This window comes from Notechis scutatus, chromosome 1, assembly GCF_049901735.1.
Source record: "Notechis scutatus isolate UNSWTSFEM ecotype Mainland chromosome 1, rNotScu1.2, whole genome shotgun sequence".
NCBI lineage: Eukaryota > Metazoa > Chordata > Lepidosauria > Squamata > Elapidae > Notechis > Notechis scutatus.
Genome location: NC_142009.1, coordinates 289,498,223 through 289,525,834, shown reverse-complemented (window position 1 = coordinate 289,525,834; position 27,612 = coordinate 289,498,223). Strand labels below are relative to the sequence as shown.

Genomic DNA, 27,612 nt, shown 5'->3' with positions numbered 1-27,612 from the left:
AACATTTTGATTTAGTTTAAAAAAAAGGATGCATTTGTAATATTTTGCCAATCAGAAGCCAGAACTAATGAAATCCTTCTTTTCATTACTCCTCTCCAGTCAGAAATTGAAGCTGTCAAGAAGACCAAGAAATGTAATATATTTGGTTCCTTTCTAATAAATATAAAATTATGTGAAAAGTCATATAAAAGCACATTCAAGAAAGTTAGGAATTTCTCAGGAGCAAAATTTCACAGATAATTTTATTTGCAAGAAAATGAGCAGATCTTCCCTCTCAATAAGAAATAGAGGAAAGCAATTATCACCAGTGGTATGAATGGATCATATTTGTCTTAGATACTACAAAAATTCTCAGTTCTCTTCAGATTCAGCCAATTCAGAACAGATCCAAACCCACAAGATGTGAGGTTCTGAGCTTCTCCATTGATTATCAGGGACAAACAACAAAAGGAGGTAACGTTTGCATATATGATTTGAGCAATTTTGATGAAAGAAGACTCTACCTGTTTGAAATCTGTGATGGGAAGCTACGGCCAGAGGTCCCATCACCCCACTAGCTCCATAAGGGATGGGACACATGACAGATCTTTTCAATGCCTCCCCTCCCTTTAGAACACCTTATATCCAGGAATGAGGGTATCTCCTACCCTCCTGCCATTGAAGAAGCAAGTTAAATTGCATTACTTGCTGAAATTTGGTCCCTAGTTTGTCTGGTGTGCTTTGCATATTTAATATTTGTTTGCACTTTGAATTATAACTTTGGAGAGAGTAGATAAAAAAACAGATAGATAAAAAGAATGTACAAGTAGTTCTCATTTACCAACCACTTGTTCAGCGGGTATTTAAAGTTGCAACGGCACTGAATAAGGAGAATTTTGACCCAGTCTTCGAAGTTGTGGCTGTCAGAAGCATCCTCGCAGTCACGTGATTGTGATTCAGGCACTTGGCAACTGGCATACATTCTAATGGCTACAGCATACTTCAGTCATGTGATTGTCATTTATAAACTTCATTGATTGTCATTTACAAACTTCACAGCTGGCTTCTGACAACCAAGGTCAATGAAGAAACTGGCAGGAAGTTGCAAGTTGTGGATATGTGGCATCATGCTTAATGGCTGTTGATAATTTGCTAATGACCACAGCTGAAACTGCTGTTGAAAGTTGGATGTCATCACATTTCACTTTATGACAGTGTTGCTTAGCAAACGGAATTGCCAGTCCCAATTGCAGATGGTAAGTGAGGGCTACCTGGGTACCAATTATGTTGCCACTCAGAACCTTAGTTGATTTCAGGTAGCAAATTAAGTGTGCCTTAGAATTACTGCATGCTTATATAATCACCAGATCTACTGTATGTCCACTACAAACTGTCTAAGGCAGCACACTAGGTAGGGCATTCTGGGAGTTGAATTCCACGCATCTTAAAGTGGCTAAAGTTGAGAAAAAGTGGTCTAAGAATATTTTCATAAAGATTCTGTGGGTTAAACAGACTGATCCTGCACTTAGATTTAGTTTTACAAATAGTTCTCAAAGTATTCATGTTTTTCCTTCTCATCTTCAATCATGTTCAGTTCTTGGAAACTGCCTATACAGGTACCAGCAATTTTCTTGGCAAAGTTTGTCAAAAGTGCTTCTTTCTAGGACTGAGACAAAGTCTTTGGTAAGACCATACATGAAATACTGCGTCCAGTTTTGGTCATGATACAAAAAAGATGCTGAGACTCTAGAAAGAGTACAGAGAAGAGCAACAAAGATGATTTAGGGGACTGGGGGCAAAAACATATGATAAATGGTTGCAGGAACTGAGTATGTCTAGTTTGATGAAAAGAAGGACTAGGGGTGACATGACCAGTTGTTCAATATTTGAGGAGCAGTCACAGAGAAGAGTGGGTCAACCTATTGTACAAAGCACCTGAGTGCAGGACAAGAACTAACAGATTGAAATCTAAAAAAGTTAAAATCATGCCAACTGGACCAAAGTTTGTTAATTTTAGACGTTTTATTACCCATTCAAGTAACTTCTTGAGTCAAAATAAAAAAAAAATAGTTAGGCAGAGAGTGCCTTATCAAGGAGAGATTCAACCCTAGAAATAAGGAGAAATTTCTTGACAGCAAGAACAATTAATCAGTGGAACAGCTAAGTTGTGGGTGCTCTATCAATGGAGGTTTTTAAGAAGAGATTGGACAGCTATTTATCTGGAATGGTATAGGTCCCCGACCCCCAGGCTGCAGCACTATTCTGGGCAGTGGCTCATTCAGAATCAGGCCACACAAGTGGCAGGTGTGCTCACTGCTTGCACAGATGAAATTGCGTGCTCTGCTGCTCATACAGAACTCTCCCCTCCTCCCTTGCTGGTCCGTCAAGACAGAAAGGTTGGGGACTGCTGGTACAGGTCTCCTACTTGAGCAGGGATTGGACTAGAATATCTACAAAGGTCCCTTCCAACTCTGTTATTCTGTGATTCTTCCATTTGCAAGCTGTATAATGGCATAACATTCAACTAAAACACATTTCCTAAACTAGGGGTCCCCAAACTTGGCAACTTTAAAACTTGTGGACTTCAACTCTCAGAATTCTCCAGCCAACATAGCTTAGTACCATACTACAGTGGGCTTGCGGTAGCTGTGCATCCTAGAAATTAGGAACATTCCTAATAATTCCCATTACAATGCACAACAAAAGAAATTCATACAGAGTAATGGTTTGGTTATAAGGATTACTGGTGACAAAAGCCATATTCTGTCACCAATCTTTTGACATGGATGTTAGCATGTAGACTATTTTGCACATGTTATGTTTTGGTCCACTGTTTTCCCTACCAACTTATCCAGATGCTGCCCAATTCACCCTGTAGCTGGGAACCCTTAAAGTTATGAAGCTTTTCAATGACAGGCTATGTAGGGTAATGTGTGTGAATTAACACAGTCAGATATAAATTTATGCGACAAACTCACTGGACGACATTTTCTGAGCCTCACTTATCCCAACTAAAATTGATCTGATTAGACCTGTCTCTTCCCCAAACCTTTGGCAACTTACCTAGACAACAGACAGTAGACAAAGAAAGGTTAAATCACAGATTAAATGGCAATATATTCACCAGCAATTATGATGAGCTGGATTTTTTTTTAATATTGAGCTTTAACTCTGGAAGGCTGAAGTAATGAACAGAAAGTCACAAAAGCATATGCAAAGTGTCTTTCCCTGAAATAAGAACCGTGATATCCAGCATTAGATAAAAGAGCTTTTTTTGGGCATGAGTGTGTATGAGAGAGAGCGAGTTCAACTGAGCCCAGAAAAGGCATCCTGCTCCTTTCTAAACAATAATTTCAGTGCAAACATTTGGCTAAATCTGTTGCTTGTTCTGTGATTCCTTAGCAATGAAATAGAAGAATCCTTGATTAATGCAGAGGGAACTGATGTGAACATAAGCAGCTTTTCCATATAACCGCAATTGTTGCTCAGTTGAACACCACCAAGGTAAAATGATGGACAGGAAAATAAAGTTCTGTAAACAATCTGTCATTCTAATGAGCTGGTTTTCAAATAAGCTTCAGTGGATTTTCTTGCAATCCAGATGCAAACAAAGATATTGCCTAAATATTAAGTTGACCGTTAAACATAAGAGGACAAGAACAGTTCTCGTCCTTTGCAAAACAATTCCACGTTACTTTAGGAAATATATACCATGGCTTACTTCCTCATAGCCACCAAACCATTTACTGTTTTCTTGATAATATAATTTTTTTTATATATTTGCAGGTGCTCCATAGGGTGATGAATCTTCCTCCTGCAGGTTCCTCATTAGCAGTGGGAAGCAAATCTGCCAGGATTTTTTTCCCTTACAAACAAGGAAAAGTGGATAAGACTCTCTGGCTTGATGGGTGACACTTTTATAACCAGGTCTGCTTGCCTAGAGATGATGAATCCCTGGGCACTAAGTTGGAAATCTGTTACTTCCAATTACATATAAGCTTCCATAAAAAAACAAAACAAACAAAAATATTTGAGATGTGCCAAATCTGAGCTGCCAAATCTGAACAACTAACAGACTAATCAATTTTGGCAGTCTGAATAGAATAAATGTATTTTAAATGGTGATACGAAGAACTCTATTTGGGGCTAATGACATGTCAAGACATGTCTTTCCACTTAAGAGTCCTTCCTGGGGTGGGGGAACCCCATAGTAGGAATTGAGACTGCAAGGGATGGAGGCATTCACTTGAAGACTCAAGTGTGGGTGTGGCTAGAAAAAAAACATGGGTAGAAGTGGGCCATTCAGCCTTATTCTCTCTCTCATCACTGCCTTACAGGCTCCTTTCTCTGTAAACAGCATTCCAGCAATTCTTTCTCTGTTTATTTGGCTACAAGGTAACTTTATAAAGCTTTTCTGTGCATTTCACTTTCGCTTTGGTGTTTTAAGTAAGCACTGTTATCCCTCAGATGTTATAAAATAAAAATAAAAAAGAGCACAGATCTGTAAATGCTATTAATTCTGAGGAATACGCCAGAAGACTAAAATACATATAATAAATGCAGTTTTTTATCTGATGTGCAAGTTAAACTGGAACTTCTATTACCTGCTGGCAGAATCTGTCCCTAAAGCTTTTGCATTTATGCCAGTAGGAATTTTCTCAAAAGCAAAGACTAGCATCAAATGAGTACTGTACTGTAATAGGTAAAAGCCAAGTCTCTTTTGAATCAAATTTGATTCCTGGTAATTATGTAATTTTCTTGGCAGCCACATAGAAGTTGTTTGCCACTGGGTTCTTCCAAGGTTTAACCTCTCTGTCTATATTACAGTCTTGGAATATATTGGTTCTTCTATCCATGTAAAGTCAAGACTGGCTCTATTTAATTTTTCCAGATTATCTAAAGTCAGTTAAAGAGACATCATCTATCTGGATGAGGACTAGGTACATGCATACATTTTAATAGTCTTTCTAGGTAATTATACATTCAGGGAAATGATGAACTAGAAATAAAATGTAACAGAGACTACAGAACTGAGGGGGACGTATAGTTGCTCTTTACCCCTGATCAGGAAGTTGTGGCTCTCTGTCAGACTGAAAATCAAATTTTCAGTGCTTAGAAAATGTTAGTGCATTACATGGGCTACATAAAAAATTAAGTCATTCTGGTTTTTGTTCTACCTCATTTACTTTTTATTTCACCATGCACTTTGCATTGCATTTATCCATAATAGGAATAGACAGCTACACTTTGTAGGCTTCCTGTAGCCCCCAAGGCATGCTGATATGCCTCAGTTTCCAACTACATGTTTTTGGATGTGAAAATATCAAAATATGAGTGAAAGGTTTCCATCAAATGTCACACTCATTTCTGCTTCATAAGCACGCCAATCTCCTGGACAATGGGCCAACAGTGGGCCACCAACATTTTAATGGAAAAGTCACTGATTCTGGGACAATGTTTTGATGTAAAAATACCAAAATAAAATTAGAAATAATATCAGTGCAAAGCAAACATACATACATTGTCCAGTGTCCACTCTTAAAACTGTGGAAATCCCACAAAGTAGGCAAAAAGTTTCTTCCCTCTAAGAACATTGGAGTCCACTAGAAATTTTACTGTAGCTGCCCAAAGGTCCCAGAGGATTTCTTTGAGGCTGAGAGGAGTTACATTAAGAATATGTTTCTTTTTGATACCCATAATAATTTTACGTTCTTGAACCATATAATTGCTCCAGACTTTTAAGGTGACCTCTCTTAATATTCTAGACCAGGGCTATCAAACTTAAGGTCCGCAGTCCAGATCCAGCCCGCAGGGTGCTTAGATCTGGCCCATGGGGCTGCCCTGGAAACAGCGAAAGACTGACCTGAAGTGCCTCTGCCAGAGAAAACAGAGCTTGGGAGGGCCACACACAGCCTTCCCGAGCTCTGTTTTCACTGGCAGAAGGTTGCAGGAGGTCGTCGTAATGGAAAATAGAATTAGCTCAGGAGCCGGTTTTCACTGGCAGAGCGCTCAGACTGCTACAGGTGCCCCCAACCCGAGTGACGTTGAGCTGGCCATGCCCACCGTGGCTCTCCAAGGTCAAACACAACCCTGATGCAGCCCTCAATGAAATTGAGTTTGACGCCCCTGTTCTAGACTACAATGTTAGTTATGTATTATCAAAAGAAAGCCTTCTCATTTCAGTGGAACTTATCACTATATTAATGGGTACAAAAGACTTGAATACCACATCTGTACATCCAAGAAATCCTTGTATGTGAACTTTTAGACCTCCAGCTTTTCCATTTCCTCCATGTTTCTCAGCCCAGCTCTTTTAGAGCAGTTTGGGATATGCCAGAGCGATTTTTCCTCAAGGGACATAGGAATTAAAAGCAAATATGTAAGCATGATATAACTTTATGGATACAAGCTTTTGTTCCTGTTTCCTTCTATCTTAAAGCTTAAAACTCCTAGTATTAACAAATCAAAGAGATACTTCTCATGTGTATCAGTTATTTTCATGTAATGCTCAAATCGCTAGACAAATATGAGGCTAATGTAATGAGGAATGTTTGGCCAGATTAAGGCACAGCCCAATTGAAGTCATTGAAGGCTCATTAGATATTGTTAGACCATTGACTGACTCTCATTCTGAGCCACTTTAAGGATCTGCTGTGAAGATTTAATAGATATAATTCACCAAGCCAAACTGAACTTTCTATATGGGAAAAGGATCTTTCAATTGACTCATAAGTGAAACTACATGAAAAATCCGTAGTGTGGGAGAGTCCCCACACCCTTTTTTGTCTTTCCTCATTCTCAGATTTGCACCATTCAGATATCCTTATACATTTCCTTATTGCTGAGGCTCACTGATCAAGCACTTCAATGACTGCTTTGTTTTATTGCTTCAGTTTTGCTGTTTTCTACATTCTCTATAACTGAGTGACATCAGAAGAGGAAATGCATAAATGCAATTCGTATCAACAAAATGAAGGGAAAAGATTTTATTTTTTTTACTTCCTCAAGTTCAAATAACTAAAAAGGAATTTAAGGAACCATTTAATTTTCAGTATTCAAAATAAAATATTTTTCTTACACTGATTGAATTTTGAATCAATTTAGTGGATTTATGTCTCAATTTCCTTTCCAGAGTCTAAATCAAAGCACACAAGAATATAGCATACGGTATCCTTCAGTTTTAAAAGCAATACAGCATATAATCTTCATGCTTCTTGTGTTCAACAGAACAGATATCTCCATGTAATCTTAGGCTGGCCTCTTCCACTTCAACCAAAGGCTAGACAAGTGAGAGAACACTTATTTGTCTGTATGTACACATAGTTAGAAATCAGTACTGTAATATAAATAGAAAAGCAATACATTTCCCCATGGTGCAGAAAGCTGCCAAATTGATCCACCGTATATGACTATTCTTTGGGTATCAACTGCTAATGACTCTTCAAAGCCCTGCTTTCCTTCTTCTGTTCTTTATCTTTGAATTATCTAAGGTAAAGGTTCCCCTCGCACATACGTGCTGGTCATTCCCAACTCTAGGGGGCAGTGCTCATCTCTGTTTCTAAGCTGAAGAGCCAGCGCTGTCCGAAGATGTCTCCGTGGTCATGTGGCCAGCATGACTAAACACCAAAGGCGCACAGAATTTCCAAAGTGTGGTTAGGAAGTTTGCTCTGGTGAACTTACTGCTTAACACTACTATAGAAGAGTCAAACAGCAATTAATCCAACAAGCTTTTCATGCAAATTTAGGGATATTTCCTAGAATCTTTTTTTAAAAGTTCTTAGGAATTAGAGATAAAACAAATAACTAGCATTCCAAGGCAGAATTTTGATAACATTGTGAATATAAATGGAAAAATTCAATAAAATAAGCTAATAACTTTTAAAAACTCAGTTGCATATTTAAATAGTTGGTGACACTATGTTAAAAGCTTACACAGTGTAGGCAGAGAAAAGAGAAAAATTATGAGATTCCACACTGTATGTATATGTGCAAATATGTGTATATGTATATACATGTACAGACAGACACATACACACAATATCAGAATAGTGTAAGCAATATGTAATGCTGTGATGGTGCAGTGGTTAGAATGCAGTATTACAGGTTAACTCTGCCCACAGCCAGGAGATTGATCCTGACTGGCTCAAGGTTGATTCATCCTTCCAACCTTCTGAAGTTAGTAAAATGAGGACCCAGATTGCTGGGAGCAATATGCTTACACTGTAAAGTGCTTAGAGAGGGCTGTAAAACACTATGGAGCCACATACACATCTAAGCGCTATGGTTATTGCTATAGAAAGTAGAAGACACTTCTAAGGTTGTTGGAGGACAACCTTTACAAAGCACAATTTATTATTTATATTTACTGTCTCAATTATAATAATAACATTGAAACATCTATCACAAGCATATTTTGTATATTCCAGCTAATTTATTATTCCCATAGATGGTCTTGCTTGAAGATAAAAGACTTAATATATTCCACTTAAGATATTAATCTGATTTTCTTTCTGCCCAAATTGATCCAATTCTCTTGGTGGGACACCAGCCTTTCCATCGGCTCCCTGATAGGTGTTAATTAACTTTATTCCCTCCTCATAGTAATTTTGTCTCTAAGCACTAATCCAATTTATGAGATAACTACTTATCTATCTGTTCTAGAAAGACACTTCTTGCTGAGCAGCCACAAAGAAAAAGCGCAATGTATTGTATTTATGATGGGATTTGTAAAAGATGCTCTTTGACAAGCTAAGACCACAAGGTGGATAGGATGGTGAAGCTGAATGTAATTTGTTCCCAAGCCATGTAAGGCTTTGCATGTCATTTGTTGTAAATCCCATTTGTAAAATCTTACGTTCAGTCCTTAGGGTTTTTAAAAGCGCCCTAGATATTAATGCTGTGAAAGGCCTTTTCTTTAGTTTTCCCTGATGGGAACTTGACCAGAAATGATCCTAATGCATGCACATAACTCTCACATACAGCAATAAGGGAATCTACCTCGCAGTAACTCTAATGCTTGTTCTAATTAATTCTAGACTACCATGGGGTCTTGACCAGGTTTTCAGATTTTTTTCCCCCAGTCCTACATGGGAATGTTAGCAATTGATGCTATTCTACTTTATTAAAGTTCAGAATACTATACACATACCAGTACTGAAGTTCATAAAAAGTTCCACAAAGTCAAATTCAAAAATTATCTAATGAACCATGTTTATATATTACAATCATTGGTTAAGATCATGCACCGCATTAAAATAAACCACAAAGCTGTAAGTTTCGTTTTGATTTAAACACTAAAAAAGCTAGGAAAACTAAAGTGGGAAACAAAAAGAATAAATGTATTAACTGTTCAAAGAAATGGTGAAGCGCTAATAGGAAATGAAGAAGGAGCTTCTCAACTGTTTTGGACTGACTCTCTAACAAGTGATTTTACCTGGAAATTGTGAAGAGCAAGATAAAGGCCAAGACCAAAACTTGAAATTGTTTACAATTTTAGATGGATTTGGACTGCAGTAAAGAAGGAAATGAGAGTGAAAACAGGCTAGCCCAGAACCTGACATTTTATGAAACGAAAATGAAGATAATACACATATTTTTTTGCCTCAAATACCTTAAAGATCAAGGTATATTCTCAATCATTCCAGGGTGCAGAATAATGTCTGGAAGGCAGATTCCAACTGAATGGGAGCAATTTCCCAGGAAGTCGGCAGGCTCCCTGTCATCAGATGTTTTTAGCAAAGGATTGAACCACCATTCATCACAGATTCGTGCACTGAGCAGGGGGTTATACTTGATGGCCCAATATGGCTTCTTCCAAATCTGCGATTTCAAGTCCCTTTTTACATTTCTTTATATTTGTCAACACTTTTATTATGAATACTTTAAACATTAAATCCTAACAAATAACCCTTTAATGTTACTGTGCATTTTCTCTTTTCACATTAGTTTACTTTACTTGCTGGAATGATTCGTATCAGACAAAATGGGGGAAGCACCTGTGAGCTATTCGTGGCTCCCCCCACTCCCTTGAAAAAAACCCCGTGAGATTTTACTGAAGCTTTAAATCTGAAACAAACAAACTAGTTACAGAGGTCAAACTCATATTTGCTGGAGATCAGCTTTGAACTCAAATCTCTTCCACAACTCATATAATTCAAGGCACTTTCTTTTCTTTTTTAAAACCACATCTAGTTTTTCAAACCGCCTTTTTAAAGGGGACAATTCCAGTCTATATCTGCTGAAGGTATTTTTTTATTAAATGCATATACTGCCAATAGGAGTATAGAGCAATTATAAAAACAGAAATTTGAGAGCAAATAAACTGTAATAAACCAAATCAAAATGAATAAATGCATTAAAAATAACAAAAGCTAATTAAATAAAGACAATTACAAAGAAACAATGTCCATGAAGTTTCTAAGCCTGGCATTTTCCGGACTGTAACTATGATGTGTATTCAATAATGCCTTGGCAAATGTACTCTAGAAGCTTGTAAGGCATTTTAAGGATAGATTTGCAGGTTGTAAAGGAAGGAGAAAAGGAAGTCTGGATTTGTGTCAAAGTTCCACAAAAGCATCACTTTTGATAGGAAAGAATATTGTACACTTCAAAAGGGACATTATCCTGGTCTATTTGCATATTTGAAAGATGAGAGACATTCTGGGTTGTGAACTTATGTGGCTTGAATTCCTAGTTCAGACTACTTATGAAGGTTTGTTTAGAATTTCCGATTAAGGATCTGGGTACCAGCATTATAATATCTTTGTTAAGGCTTAATGCTATTTCTTAAAATTGAAGATCTAATGTGTGTAATGGTAATGAGCCTCTATACTGTTATATTCACAGATCCCTCTATATTTTAACCAGATATTTACCTCACAAATAAATGATATAATTTGTAATTTCATAATTGAATCTCCAAAGCCCCTCCGGTTCTTTACATGATTTTCTGGGGAATTTCATTTTGATGAATTTTGTATTGTTTATTATCTGCAAACAACACATAAAAAATGCTATTGATGCAACTTGATCTAGGACAGTAATGGCTAAGCTTTTTGTTGTCGTGTGCCGAAAGTGTGTGGGTGCATGCCTGCACCCATAATGCAATGCGTGTGTGACTCCCCACCCCCTGCGCATGCATTTGGGACTTCCACACCATACGCCTCTGCACGTGCGCACAAGACCCCCCATGCTGTGTGCCTCTGCGCATGCACGCAAGACTCCCTGCACTGCGCCTTCCTGGCATGTACACGCATCTCCTGTGCATGCGTCTTCCCCCATGAATGCACAGCAGATACCTGACAATCAGCTGGCTGGCAGGGGGGGGCACATGTGCATTAGGTCTGTTCTAGGCCAGTGATCCCCAACCTTTTTTATGCCGCAGCCCGGTACCGGTATTAGCTGGGCGCCGCGGCCCGGTACCGGCATCAGCTGGGCGCCGCCATCTTTTTTTGATGAAAAAGTGCTTCCAGTGAGCTTTCTACCCGGAAAAGCTCACCGGAAGCACTTTTTCATCAATAAAAGATGGCGGCGCCCAGCAACCAGCGGCCCGGTAGGACTTGTTCCGCGGACCGGTACCGGTCCGCGGACCGGTGGTTGGGGACCCCTGTTCTAGGCAACCTCTTGTGTGCCGGCAGAAATGGCTCTGCATGCCACTTCCAGCATGCGTGCCATAGGTTCACCAACACGGGTCTAGGATATAGTGTACCAGTCTTGAACAACCCAAAGAAGTTGAGAGATACTTACTTGCTAAAGATCACTATTATGCAAGTTGAAAACTCAAGACACACTATATTATCCATTTCCTTGAGGAACAGATGCACGCTCTCCTTATGCACACTTTATTCCAAATCTTCCCTCAGCTGGAAAAAGAGAAGTCCAACTGGTTTAAATCCAGGAGACAGCACTTGGAAAGAAGGCTGTTGACTGAAGCTTTGAATTGTTGTCTCCTCATGAGACTACAATTAAAGGAGAATCCTCAGAAATTTGGAGAAAGTCCCAGTAAACGGAGCAGAAGAATATTGTTTTTTCAGTAAAATTAGGTGCCAGTCTAATCAGGAATGTGCATTAGGTTTTTTCCCCTTTCTTTTTTCTGTGTGGTGCTAAGTCAAGTCCAGTGTTCTTATTTCTCTGGGAAATAGAGCTGGCAGAAGCACCTCAGTCTTCTACTAATTTTTCAGGTTGGGTATGTTTATTTATAATATTCTTGTAGTCTGTGACATTAAATTGCTGTATCTCCCAAATGAACCATTTGTAACAGACTAGAGGCATATATGGTCGACTAGGAGCATTGCATTTTGGGGGGGTAAATATTCTCTTAGGTAGGCGAGTATATCACGTAATTTAAACAGCCCTATCACTTATCTTACTCAAATTTATTATTTTAATAAATGTGACACATTTATTATTTTAAAGGGAAAATGTATTTACTTTTATCTCCTTGTCTTTTTCAAATCAAACATGTTTTTTCATCTTGTGAGATTCGTCTCTTTCCAAAATTTGAGAAGGAAAAGCTGAACCATTTACTCATGTTTTCACATTACATGACCAAGGACTTGCACGAATGGAATTAATCCACCTGTTGTATTTTTTCATCTTTTAATTGGTATAAAAGTAGCAAAAAGTATGAGAGTCCTACTTCTCTTCCATATCAGGGTCAGGATGTAAAAACCAGGTATCTCTTAGAAATTAAAGCAGGAGGCGAGACTATGGTATGAACACACAAAAGTTCTTCTGGAAAAGATTGTTTGAAACATCTAGCCTTTACTCTCTCTCAGTTAACTGCTACAGTCAACCAATATATCCTGAACTTTCTGAATGACAGTTGGAATCTGGATATGCCCAGTCCTAATCTAACATTCTAACGCCTGGTCCGTGCTAATTCCCAGGAAAGTTCTTCTCAATATATCCTAAAATAACCTACATAATAGCATTACAGTAAATACTTGCCCTTTTCAAAGTAAATGCAGAAATTTCTAAATCTAGATGAAAGTCCCTTTTTTATTCCTATTCTATTTCTTTCTTTATGATTTATCAACTTTATTTGCCACCCATCTTATGGTTCAAGGTTGATTCTGAGCGTCTTAAGGCAAGTTCTAAAAGTTTTTAGTGGTGAGGGAATCCCTTACTGTACCTCATAGGTACAGATCTTTTATGAGAAATGCTCAATTGCCTGTAGCGAGAATGCTTGAATGCTTTGGAAGTATAAAAGAAAAAAAAATACTGTTATGGTTTCCTTTGATAAGCTGACCCTTAGAAAAGGTTGCTTTAAAGCTAACCCACAAAGTTCTATTGATACTTATTGTTTTTTTATCAGCTGCTATCTGGGACTGATAAAGGTGGGCAGTCAGCTATGCTACTTTAAACCTTTGCTCTCAGGAGCTGCAGGCTCCTTAACAAGCATGCCAGAAGTAGAGAAAGGGACTTGAGTTCTTTTCAGATGAACTGGTTAAGTGCCAATTTTGCTCATGAACAGTCATGAGCATGTTCCTGCAAAGCAGGATGTGATCAAACTATTCAGAGCTGGAAAACCAGGTTTGCTTGCCAATTACGTTATTGCTTCAGTGCTGAGTATCAAATAGTGCCACACCAGCTATGAAAAAAACTGTTTTTCTTTTAACCACCATCACAACAAAACAAATTCAATATCTTTGGCCTTTTGGCTAGTTTGTAACACAATCACAGGTTCTGAATATAGAAAAAAAAACCCAGCTGAGAATGTTGAACTGCCTGTTTTCAAAGGAAAAATAACCATTTCCCTGCCCCCAAACAAGTAAGAGAAAACTAGCAGTAGCCCTTCCTCTGTTACCAGGTTTCAGCTCGGCTGCCAAGTCGCTCATGTTAAACATTCCTGTTCAGAAGGTGTAAATGGCAAAAGGCCAGCAGCTGTTCTGAGTTATTTCATCACACTGCCCACTACTGGCAAATGTGTTTTTCAAACCAAAGCCATTGAGAGGAAGAGCTAATTAGAAATCTCCCCCTATCCCCACTACCAATATAATTGCTTTGATCATTCTGAAATGGAAAAAAACAAACAAGCTCTATAATATTGCAGGACTGAACTGTTCACAGGTCTACCATGCCTTCCTCCAGGACAATGCAATCTATTCTCTAGAATCCTCTTAGCTATCTAGCAATTTATCCATTTGGATTATGTAATCATGATCAGCAGAAATATAAATGCTTGGGAGGAAGGACTAGCATATATAATACATGTCAATGATATATAAATATCTCAGTCCTCTCATTTCCTTTGCAAAGAGCAAAGCCATGATAGAAATTCCACAGTATCACACAGTACTTCTTCACTAATAAATACAACTTGGCAACTGAATGTCAACAGTTTTCCTCTTCTAAAAAAAACAAAGTGAATAACCAAGAGTGCTGTCAATGTTTAGTTTTGTTGTTTGCTTATAGTCACTTGAAAATATATATGAACGTGATATCAAATATTTGAATTTATGTCATTTTATTTGTTTTTGCACATAGTAAAAGTAATTTGTATGTTTGTATAGTAATCTAGTGAACTATTACTGATTATATATGCATGTATCATTAAATCCTGTGAAGAAATTATACCCTGTCATGATAATTATAGCACACATACATTTTTAAATAAGTATCTGGCCACACTCAAAACATTCAATTTCACTTTTAATTTAAGACTTCTAAGGACATATTTGCACCTTCATTATCAGTTAATTACAACTTAATTGGCATCATATAAGACAGGAATGCCAATACCCACAAGACTAGTTCTGATATCACCCAGGGCATAATTGCATAGTTACAAACAACTACAGTAGCTACTAAAGAATATTAAATTGTGTCAGCTGAACCCAAACTATAATGAAAGTGTATGATTGCTGCAATGTCTTTTGTCTGATACCAAATAGCTTGAACTGAAGGCAAAGGCCCAATATTAGTCACCACAACATAATCTTTCTTAAATATCCCTCCAATCCTCAATTTACTCATCAATGGTCTTCAAGAGCCACTAGGGTTATAGCTATTACCAATATTAACAGATACCCATTCAGAAGCAATGCTGAATAGCCTACTTGCATGAATGTCAGCATGTAAGGTTCAAGTACTGCTCCTCTCTAAAGATGTTCAGTGACGACTTATTCCAGATGAGCAGTAAGATCTGGCAGTCACATTATCTATGATACATCTAGAATAGGTTCGGGGGGGGGGGGCAAGTTCAGCCAGGGATACTCAAACTGGGATCATCCACACAGTGGCGGATTAAGGCTCACTGGTGCCCTAAGCACTGACAAATCTTGGTGCCCCCCTTCCTTTATACAAACTATACAAACGAAGCCATATTAGAATAGAATAGAATTCTTTATTGGCCAAGTGTGGTTGGACACACAAGGGATTTGTCTTGGTGCAAATATTCTCAGTATACATAAAAGAAAAGATACATTCATCAAGAATCATAAGGTACAACAATTAACGATAGTCATAGGGTACAATATTGTCAACTTTGTGGTGCCTCCTTTGGTCCTGGTGCCCTAAGCACCTGCTTAGTCTACTTAATAGTTAATACACCACTGCGTCCACATATTGGGCATTACAAATTCCCACATTTCTGATGACTAGGTGTGCTGTCCAGCATTTATGGAAGTTCTTGTCCAAAACACCTGGAAGATATCAATTGCCAACCTCTGCATTTAGCCTTTTATATCCTGGTAGCAATATAATTTTCTATCAACTGTAAAATAAATGTTATCGTGCCAATTTGATATTTGGGTTAAAACGTGGAGGTGAGGGTGCATAGAGGAATCTTTTTTTGCCATTAAAGACAATAACTCACAAATTGTCCAGCTAGTTCATACTAATTTGTCTCAACATCAGCAACACAATAAAGAATCATAGACAACTTAATTCCTTTCTTCCTCAAGATAAAAATCCTTCCGTCGTTTATTTGGCAAATTAGGTGTGGGACAAAGAACAGTAGGCAACATAAATATTATACTGTGCTGTATGTCAAATTCTCTTCAGAGAAAAATAAGGATTAAACAGAAACTAAAGGTAGTTTAAAAATGCACTTAAGAGAAAGGGATTGGCTCCGTTGGCTGTGGAGGAAACTGGGGAAGGGCAAAGTCAGGTTGGGCAGAGCAGGGAAGAGGTAGAACAGGGGAGAAGGGGTTCAGAGGAAGAATGGAGAAGAGAGCAACGTGGGTTGCCTGGCTTACGAGGGAGGAAAGGACCCTGATTCCCTTCACAAGGCACACCTGGGGATGAAGTTTAAAGGAGAGGCATATGGGAGGGAACAAATGTTGAGTTTATCCTGTGTTGGCTGCGGTTATCTGAGTTCCTGGCATCCTTCCAACTGGTTTGATTTACTGCCTTGTTACTTCATTTCTGGAACTCCATATCTTGGTCTGCCGGTTTGTGGGAGAGTTTTTCTCCAGACCAGAGGGTAACCGGGTCATTGTGGGCAAAGTTGGAGCTAATAAAGGAACTCATTCTTACTCTCTGGCTGTGTTGCCTTTGTGCCATGCCCCAGGTCATCACATTGTGGTTTCCCCCGAGGTAATTCTTTGATTGAGATATAATTTTCTGCCCGGTTGCTGGTCTGGTTTTAAACCCTGTTTATCTGGGTGTTGATTGCTGTATTCTGTTCTTTTTGTTTTCTTTTCAGTTTTTTTATTGTCTTTTAGGAACATTATGTAAATTTTATTTATCTCTATGTGATGATTGATGGCTGATTTTGGAATTTGGAAATGCCAAATTTCCATGAATTCCTTAGCTATTTAATTTGATTTACGATACTCATGGTTTTCCAGTTAAAAGAGTCTATCCATAGGTTTTGAAATTACAGAGTTATCATTCTGCCTTCTGAATGATTGATCAAGTGACACCTTCATCATTCAAGTGACACCTTCATCATAATAAAAAAGGAACAAGTAGAGAAGACACAGGGACGTGGTGGCTCAGTGGCTAAGACGCTGAGCTTATGGATCAGAAGGTTGGCAATTCAGCGATTCGAATCCCTAGTGCCACATAATGGAGTGAGCTCCTATTACTTGTCCCAGCTTCTGCCAACCTAATAGTTCGAAAGCATGTAAAAAATACAAGTAGAAAAATAGGGACCACTTTGGTGGGAAGGTAACAGTGCTCTGTATGTCTTTGGCATTTAGTCATAACGGCCACATGACCACGGAGACATCTTCAGACAGCGCTGACTCTTCGGCTTAGAAATGGAGATGAGCGCCACCCCTAGGGCCAGAAATGACTAGCATGCATATGTGGGGGAGCCTTTACCTTTATCTAGAGAAGAGACATGAATGACTAACATTTTCAAAGGAATAAAATTAATAAGGGAAAACCACATACTATTTTTCCTGGATATCTTCATCAGCAGAGAAAATGATTGCAAATTAGGAATTAACACCAGCAGACAAAAATAATATAATAACATAGCAGATAAAAATAATATAATAGCACAGCAATAGCACTTAGACTTGTATACCGCTTTATAGTGCTTTACAGCTCTCTCTAAGCAGTTTACAAAGTCAGCATATTGCCCCCAACAACAATCTGGCTCCTCATTTTACTGACTTTGGAAGAATGAAAGGCTGAGTCAACCTTAAGCCAGTGAGAACTGAACTACCAAACTGCTGGCAGCAGGCAGTCAGCAGAAGTAGCCTGCAGTACTGCATTCTATGTACTGCACCACCCCAGTTCATAACACCCTAATCAAAGAATTATCAAGAAAAAAACATTCCTAACAACACTGGCAGGGCAAGCTACTGTATGTAAACAGGGAGCAAACTCTACACTCATGTGCAAGATGATATTAGCTAGGTGGGTTATGAAATATTTGCAAGCAAATAACCAACTTCAAAGAACACCAAGGACTCTACTTCAACCCTGAGCTACGTATACTCTCTTCTATTGGAAGAAACTAAAAGCTAAAATTTGAAAGTTCCGATGTAATAAAATTGTTAATTGCCTGGCACTATACAACTGGGGAGTCCATAAAATACATTTAACTCTTAAATATATCAAGCAGAACAGTACTGCTCAGAATCAAATATTTAGAGTGCAGTACACTTAAGATAAAAGTGGCATTTATGGCCTGCACTATCTCCTTGAAACTCCCATATACTAGTGACAGACGTACATATCTCAAGGTGCCAAGAGCTCAGAGCCAAGAAAATGCTCAAAGAAAGGCCTTTTATAAAGACAAGCTTGGACCCGACTTTCTGATGAAATTATGCACCATTTCAAATTATAATTCTGAGTAACTTTCTAAAGGCATGTTGGAAAGTGTATTGCAAAAGAGATACTGAATACATCAAATGTGGAATTGATTAGTTATAAACCTTCCTTTTTCTGCTATCTTCTCTTTTACTTTTTGTATTCTATATTTTTAAAAAATAATAGACAAACAAAATTTCCTGCTTTAGAAAAAAAAAAATTCTGCTATAGAAATTTCTATAGAGGCTCCAGTTTGCAGCCCATTTCTTTAGGAAAGTAACCTTCTGGGAAGAAGGGTCAACATAAATATTCCATTTTAGACAGCTTTAATCACTTTTATTCACTATTTGTATATACAAACACATTTTAAAGATAAATATGTAGTTTCTGTTTCTTTTATTCCTGTTTTTGTTGAATGTATTTTTTTTCCTTTCTACATGTTCCCCCTTTTGGGTTCCAAGGACCTTTGGAATTTAGATTCAGTCTTCAGTTTAAAATTCCTGAATTTTCCATTTCTTATATAATGTAAAATTAATTCAAAAAATGACTTTGAAAAATTCAGTATTGAATTTGTGTATGTCTCTCTGTGGGTACAACTTATTTTATTGTAAAAAATTTTGTAGGGTAATCAAGAAATTTTCTAAAAACTAAAACTGCAACTCCTCCATATTTTTAGCAATGATGATGAAGTGGTATATCTGTGAATGGATGCAAACAAACCAGCATAGACTTACTTGAGCTAGTGCAGCATCTCGCTCTTCTATCAATGCATTAATTTCTTCTGCTGTTATTTTCTTTTTCTGTTTCTGGGTCCTATATATGCGATCGACAATTATAGCTCCTGTCCTCCATATCGCCATACCGGTGTCTGCATTGTTTATTCTGTTCAGTAATTCCTGTAATGTCTACCAACAGCATTCTATGTTCGTCAAACAAGAAGTTTTAATATACTTTATTTAATATAGGGTTTTAATTAATAGGCACATGTGAATTGTAAATTGACTGAGAGAAGTTATTGAATTTTCATACTGGAGCAAAGATGTACATTATTAGTGTGTCAATTCTTCTTTTTCCCACATCTTAGTTTCTGAAACCCACTCAATTGAACTTAAGCCTCTAAGATATAAGACTGACATCAAGAAATCTCCTCAGAGAATGGCTTACCATGTCATTTTCTTCAGGGTTAATATTTTCTAGCCTAGAAAAAAGGACACAGAAAGCCTGATCAGTAGCATTTCCTTAGTGCAGCAAAATGAATTCGCTTTTTAAATCTTTAGAACCCTCAAGTAATTTCATTCTACTGGTCTTTAGAGTCAACCATGACACTGAACATATTAAAGTGCCACCTGCTCGATTCCATCTTTCAATAATGCTCCATATCTTCAGCACTGACTTCAGAATGTTAAGTTATTAATGTTTACTGCTATATATGACTACAAGGATCAATTGTTCATATGTGCTTAGATGAAGAAAGTTCCCCAGCGGCAGGGGCACCGAGGCACCTTTTATTTATTTAATTCTGCACCCACAGAAATACATAAATAAACCTCCAGCAGAAATTATATATTTTAATTTTATCACATCCCCCATGACAAAAAAACAAAGCAAAATAAAAATCTCTAGCTCTCCAGTCCTAACACCTATGTCCGAGGCTTACTGTTTTTAATGAAATTTATCTGCAAAACGTTTGCATGGAATTGCTATCATAAGTCTGTGGAACAAAGTCTAATGATTTTTACTTCGTAACAGTAATTTAGAAATTAAACCTTCTCTAACACCCCAAACAATTATACTGAAACAATAGGATAAGAACAAAGATTTGAGCCCCATTTTTTCAGTTGACACATTTTTCAGTTGTTACTAGCTCGGTCAAAATCTTTCTGCAGAACTGCACGTTATTAGCTCAAAACATTTATTCTACCTCATTTCCAAACCAATTGTAATGAAGAAAGAGATGTAACATTATAAAAGGTTGTATGAAAAGCTTGTAAATATATTTTAACATTTCTGTAAAATTAAATTATACCAATCAGTAAAGCAAGTAATCAAGTTACGATATCATGCAAATCGGGGATTAGGAGGCATCTATGAAGCTGGAGTCTGCATGCGGTAGAAATACTGCATAGCATTCCTCAATTACCTATTAATATTGCAGCAAGGGATGGTGGAGTCATTCCATTCGTGCTTTTATGCAAGCTTATCTAATTTTGCATTTCAAATGAAAACTCAGTACACCTTAAAATTACAGATTTTTCAAACCTTGTCATGCCCACATGCAAAAAAAAAAAATGAGTACAGAAATATATCTGTAACTATTGTGAAAAAAATATAATAATATAAAGTACACATTAAAGAAAACTGAAAAATGTCTATATTTTGCAAAATAGCATAAACCCAAAAAATAGAAAAATGCATTATTAACAGCTTAACTTTTTGCAACATCTTTAAAAACTGTTTCCAGTTGAAGTGAGCTTAACAGGAAAAAAAATATTCTATTTCAAATTAACCAAATACTTTATTTTGTTTCATTTTATTTCTGATGGAAAAGTGGCTTCAAAAGATTTGATCGTCTTCCTATAAAGTAAGATGTCTAATTCACAATGTTGTAGTCCAAGCTCTGAACCCCTGTATGAAATGTGACATTTCCTTTAATTATCCATGCATAAATCAATACTGGTTTCCCTCTCTTACATACTCAGTCAATCATCACCTTGTCTATGTCAGGATCAAGACCGAGATCACACATGAATTAATCTAAACTGTAGCAAATAAAATCAGTGTACTGCTTAGGACCTGTTACTCATAAATGTAGCTTTTTCTAATCATTCTAATCATTCCAAGGAGGAGAACAAGAATTTAAGAGAATGTGCACACAAATTATGTTCACAAACTAGAATTTAGAAACATGTTGTATAATTGCTTAAAAAATCCACCAAGTACTTCCTACTTTTTCCCACGTATAGCAAACTAGCAGCTAGAAAATATATGTGTGCGTGCACGCATAGAGTTAGGCATATACAGCATACATACATGCATAATGGGCCATATGAAGAAAGTGTGATAGGTACAGCCAAGCTTTCTCGCAAGACAGTGGACATTAAGCAGCCAGAATAAAGATGTGTACATACGTTTCGAGAGGTTGTTCCAGTAGCCTTACTTGTTTACACACATCACTTTTTTCCTCACTGGCCAACTTCAGTCTAGCCATGATGGCTTCATCATGGTCATGTTGTGTGGAATGAATTTCTTCTATTAGAACTGCAATATAGTAAATTAGATGTATTGTATGAGTATGATCCACAAAGGAAACTAATCTATTTTATAGTTGTTTTTAACTTTTCTAAATTAATTGATATTTATTTATCCATGGGAACTAATTATAACATCTTCCATCTTAATCATTTCCAGATATACACCCATATTAGTCAGGACCCAATTAAAATTTTCTAAATTAAATGAATGAATTGCTGAACCTAATGCAGATATGTTATTCAGATATATATTTTTGATGGTATTCCCCCCTCCCCTGGGTTTAAAATAAATAAGTAACAATGTTTTTAAAAAATGTCTGAAATCTCATGACAGCTTACATGCAAATCTCTAATTCTTGTGAGATTTTTGACACTCATAAAATTTTTGCATTTTTCTATGTTTACCTATGAAACTTTTGAGACAAAATTGCCTCAAAATTTTTAGTGAGAAGACAAGTAATATTGCAAAATTTTCACTGTTCCGGTATAAAGTATAATGAGAAATGAAGAATGAAAGCGCAATAAATACAATTAAAAAGTAAAAAAAAACAACCAATCAAAATATAGTAGGTTGTAGATAAAGACACTATTGAGAAATTTGTTTCAGTTTTGGAGAAAATTGTATTATTAGACACACAAGCTGTGTTTTGAACAACTAACATTAGCTGAAGCTGCCTCTGCAAAAGGTATTTAAAAGGCCTTAAAATAGTTAGCCTTTTGAAAAATTTATATCCTGATTTTCTCATCTACAACTCAAAGTGGCATACATGTTTTCCTCAAAACATACTCCACAAAATGTTTAGGGCTGAAAAAGAGTGACAATCACAAGAACTAAAAGTTACTGGTTTCTCATGCAGTACATTAATTGCTGCACCAAACTGTCCATTTCAAACCATTTTTAGGAAAATGTTAGTCATGTAAGTCAGTGAATACTACTCTATTTTAAATTGGACCAGTGAATAAACTACTGTGTGGAAGGAGGGGGAAGAATAATCATGCAGATAAAAGAAAAAAAAACTGGGTAATCCATTTGACTTTAGCGGAACAATGGGCAAAGATTTTCAGGTCTATTGCATCAAAGTCACCTTTGCTATTTCCTGGAACACCTAGGTTTATCTTGGCAAACTATTTCAGCCAAGCCAAGTTCGTTTAAGTATTTTTTTAAAATGACATTTTAGTTGAAATATGAAGCTTCTTGAAATAAATGTGCATATTCAATGTCATGTGGAGAGAATAAGCTATCAGTCACATTGCCAAAGCAGAAGTCTATTATTTTAGATGAAAGTTGGCATAAAAGTAGATCCAACAAATCAATTGTGTATCGTATTTTAAGATGACTGGAAAAAAAGCATATTTTTATTAGTAAAGTAAATTTAGCTTATCTTGCTGCAGTAGCATGCCATCAACATTTGAGTATCATACCAAGCCAAACATCTGCATTACAAAATGGCTTGCTTCCTGAAAGAATTGTATTAGATCCATCACGACTAACGCACTTGTACTTTTAAGATAGATAATAACTGTAAACAGTTAAGGTACATAGCTATTTCAAAGTTCACTTAGAAAATCAACATACCATTTTAGTTGGAATTTGCTCATTAAATACCCATAACAGTAATGCAAATTATACGAGAATGAATAAGGCAAATACATATATTTCTTTGTTTTATTAAATGTAAAATCTGCTGTTAATCACATAGGCTGTGTTGTATAAACTTTTCTCTTTTAACTATTAAAAGGAAGTCTTTACAAAAGTCATTAGAGATCCTCATTCTTTGACTTGTATAAATTTCAATATTTGTTCAGTAAAGGTTCACAGCAGTTAAATTACATTAACAAATATTATTAGCTACTATGTAAGCCAACTAAGTAAAATACTTATATTGCAGGTAAAACAAATCATTGGATGTTTACGATAATATTTGGACATGTCCACTTTTAAACAAGCTTATCAAATATTCTGTAATTCTAAGTCAAATTACAGAAACTTAGAGTAGATCTCCCCCCCCCCCCCAATGCTCAAATTTGTTTAGTAAGCTAATTGTTTTCTAATATGGGATAAAGCAAATATGAAGAAGCTGAATCATTTCCAGTATAAGTTTACTGAGTCAAAGCAGTGTACATATTTTCTCAGCTAAACCCAGTTCTCTTGGCAAACCTTTTGGCCACACTTTCAGGCTACCTTTAAAATACAGTAGTAGCAAGAGAGGGTGTTAGAAATCATTCTAGTATAAACATTGGTTCATGATTCTCCAAACAACAGAAACTTGAAGGGGTGGTGGATGAGGCAAAGAGAGAGGGCATCTATGTCTGTTTGCTGATTTCTCAGAGGTCATCTGTGTAAATATAGAAACTGAATAGTAAATGCTGGAAAGAAGGAATAGTTAGGAGTTTAGATAGTCTACTGCAAAACTCACATGATATGAAGGGAAAAAATATAACTGTAACCTTTTAGACAACAGATAAGATTTCTAAGTAAACCAGGATAATTAAGATATAGATCTACATTCTGAATTGTCCTATAACGTGCAATTCTAAATTTTGTTGTTGTTGTATACTTTGTCAATATGCTGAAGCACTATTTTGCATTTTTTTGGAATAAAAAGACAGCATAACTGTATCTCCCTTCATGGAGTGTTTTGAAAATGCACATTGTAATGTACCAATATATTCAGAAATTTTCCATTCTTCCCATAATCATTCTTTATTTTGCATATTTCATGAGATTCTAGCTTCAATAGTTTCTTGTGGGTATTTTTGGTAGGTGAAAAATAAATGCACTGCCATAGCATGCAGATTGTCATAAGAGTTTTGTGATTTTGGAGTTAGTATTCAAGATTAGGGACTGTTGAACTCTGTGTGACCTAGGACTTCTCCTCACTGACTTTTAATGGCTTCACACAGATATCTTTCTTCCACAAGAGTCAATATGAAGGACTACGGAGCTACTTTTCATTTTCAGGCTATCCCTAGTAAAGATAAAACATTCCTAATCTGAAAAATATTTTCAAGGGCAAGCTATACAGAGTTAATATGTAAACGAACTGAAACTGAACAAATAACATGTGCATTTTTTTTCCCTCCGTTTCAAATAAACAGGGAAGAATGCAATATAAAGTTTATTTGAAATTAAATTATATGAATCACAGATTCCTATAATTAAAAAAAATTGATGGGGAAATGGGTACAGGTTTAAGCAAATGTCTCCAATTCAAAAGAATGCATGCGCCTCTATGGAAGGGTTGCTAGAATATACTGCAGTATTTATCTGCTTATCAATTTACATATGTCATCATTAGCAAAATGCTGACAAACATGGAAAATCATCTAGGTTCCAGATTGGGATCTTATGAAATAACCAAACGTCAGTAGTTTCCAGACACTATTTGATAAAACACTATATTGACATAAATTAAATCACGAAAATATAGAAGTGTTACAGAAAAAATAAATGAAACAGAACAGTTTTAAGAGGACAAAACCAGATATTACAAACAGCTAATCATTTACATTTTAAAGTGACTCAGCAGATAAAGCAATGTGCACTAACAATGATAGAAATACCAACACCTTTATTTCCTTGTACATATTTAGTTTGAGGCATTCAATTGATCCTACATTTCTGGTGCTATAAATGCATTAATTATACCCAAACTGTTTAGCAATACCTGTAAAAGCAAGTGAAAAGACTTTGCACTCTGGTGTTTTCCTGTTTACTTAGATCCTCAAGAGGGAAAACGAAAGAGAAGGCATGCAAATAGGAATGTATACATTTCCCTCCACTGTATTTACATTTCTGAGTTCTTTACTAAAACCAGTTGCCCTGCAACACTAAACTTACTGCATCTTTTAAAGTGCACATTTTAGTAGACATGACGTGAAAGTCTATGTGCTACCACTTATCAACAGTAGTTAAAGACAAAAGTCATCTACGTACACATCCATAAAAATATCCACAACTAAACTCAATATATTCTATGTGAATTGTATATAAATGGATAACTCTTAAAATGATTGTTTCTCAGAGGACACCTGGATCTGTTTTTCTTTTTTACTGATAGGAAAGGTTGACACACAACAGTACTAAAATACTAGTCTCAATTCTTCCTACAGTTAAAAAAAAACAATAACAATAACCAATATAGCACATTCAATGTCTATGGAGAGACAAGTCCCTGTTTGTGGAGGTGGGAGTGGAAGGAAAAACTATAGGGCTATATTAGCAATCACTCCGTACAATCAAACTGCACTATTCAATTGGTGTGAATGTCTGTTATTCCACAAAGACATTCACATTTTCAGGATAACCTTATTTTCAAGATAAGCTTTCAGTAGAAAGAACTTTTCTCTTTCCCTATACTAGTCTTTGAAAAGTGCATTTCTGTCCTATGTACTGGTACATTAAGTTTTGCAACTTTAGAGAACAAATCTCTTCTCCCTAAAGTCCATTAGTTAAACTCCAACTGATTTTAGTGAAATGAAACAGGACCTATAGCTTATTAAAGGTCTTGGAACTTGTCAAGACACATATAATGAAAGATTTAGGAAATGTATTTGCATAATACAACAATCCTACAACAAAACCAGGTCTGGGTGTATTCTGCATGTAAATTTAGGATAGAATTATGTGGGGAAAAACTATATATTACATACTTCAAAAATAGAATGTCATCGATATTTAGATTTACAAATACCAAGGTTGGGAACTATTGTGATCTTTTGGCTAAAGCCCAATATTGGCCTTATTTCAGTTTAATTGGAAGAAGATCTTAAATTCATCTTCTCCATGAGGTATCGGGAACCTGGATTTCTCTTTGTAGCAAAGGTTAATAAGAAATGTGTCTGCAAAAGTCAAACAGCATTAAATATCAAAAACTGATTATTATTCTGCAGCAGTTGTTCTGTCATTCATAATCTCTCCATGCTTCACCCTTCCACAGCTAATCTTTAATGGATGACATGCAAGAAGGAAAAATAAATGGCATCTAAAAAGAAATAGCAAAGTGAGCTAAAAATATAGTTTTCTCTTCAGTGGAAGCAAAAGGTAAAAAGAAATATCTGTGCTAAAAGAACTTTAGCACTATTTGTTTCTTGTTTCTGACTGGACCGAGCGCAAACTTATTATTTTCTGCAATAAAATTGTTTCAATTTGATTGAGAAATATTTTGAAAACCAAACCATTTGTCCTGTTTCATAGTTTTAATGCTTTAGTTGAAGGACTGAAAAGAAGACTGGCATCGTGATGTTAATAAATTTTGAACAGGACAGTAAGGAAGCATATTGAAGAGCAGATGTGAATCTTCATCGCTGCCAAAATAAACCTGAAAATTCTCTCTGTATTTAGACCAATACTACCTTACAGGAAGTATCTAAGACCCCAGATAGTGAGGCCACAGTGGCCCAGTTTTCTAAATAACAATGTAAGATATTTAGACAAATGCATAGGTATGTTTATTTAAATAAATGAAACATAAGCACTGTACAGTTTTAAAATAATAAACCACTTCCATATTGCAGCCTTTGTACAGTTTTAAAAGTTTCTCAGAATTTCATCTCATGTAAAGTAGTGGTATTATTAATAAACACATATTTAGCCTAGAATCTATTTTTCTATATTTTGAATTTGAGATAGCTTTGTTCCAGTTCTAAGATGCATGCAGCAAATTCTTTCTTCAAGAATATAAGGCACATTTATATTTGGTTCAGAGTGTCTTCTATTTCTTATCATTTAAAATTATAGATTGATATTGTGTTACATATGCTTATAATGCTAATGATAACAATGGAAGGGTCTTAGCGAGATAAGACATTATTCCCACATATAGTGGTGGTGGTGATGGGGCGGAGTTTTGAAAGATCGTTGTTTATTATTCTCCAAATAGTAATTTCTGTTTCAAACAGTAGCAATTATCAGACCCTTAAATCAGCCAATATCTTTTCTTAGTACAGCATGGCGAAATGCCAAGGACTTTAATGAAACAACAAATATTAACTAACTGACTTGCAGTGTTTATCTGGAACACCCTGTCTTGTTATTGCAAGCGTGGAACAAGTAAAAAAAAGTTTTAAGGTAGTTTATAAGATTTACTGAAATGATGTACAGTTATCTTCTTGAGGAAGCCTGTACAAATGAACTCTTGGCAAATCCTGGCCATTCGGAGCCCATGGGGCT

At 36.3% G+C, this 27,612-nt stretch overlaps 1 protein-coding gene across 1 annotated transcript in view; it reads right to left on the bottom strand.

The window, feature by feature from the left end:
* Positions 1-27,612, bottom strand: part of MIPOL1 (mirror-image polydactyly 1) — a 105,189-nt gene that overhangs the window by 4,454 nt on the left and 73,123 nt on the right. Inside the window, exons 5-7 of the mRNA XM_087962543.1 lie at positions 21,318-21,447; positions 19,354-19,387; positions 18,924-19,094 (exon numbers count right to left, since the gene is read on the bottom strand). Coding sequence (XP_087818669.1) covers positions 18,924-19,094; positions 19,354-19,387; positions 21,318-21,447 — 335 coding nt within the window. The remainder of the gene's footprint in view (positions 1-18,923; positions 19,095-19,353; positions 19,388-21,317; positions 21,448-27,612) is intronic.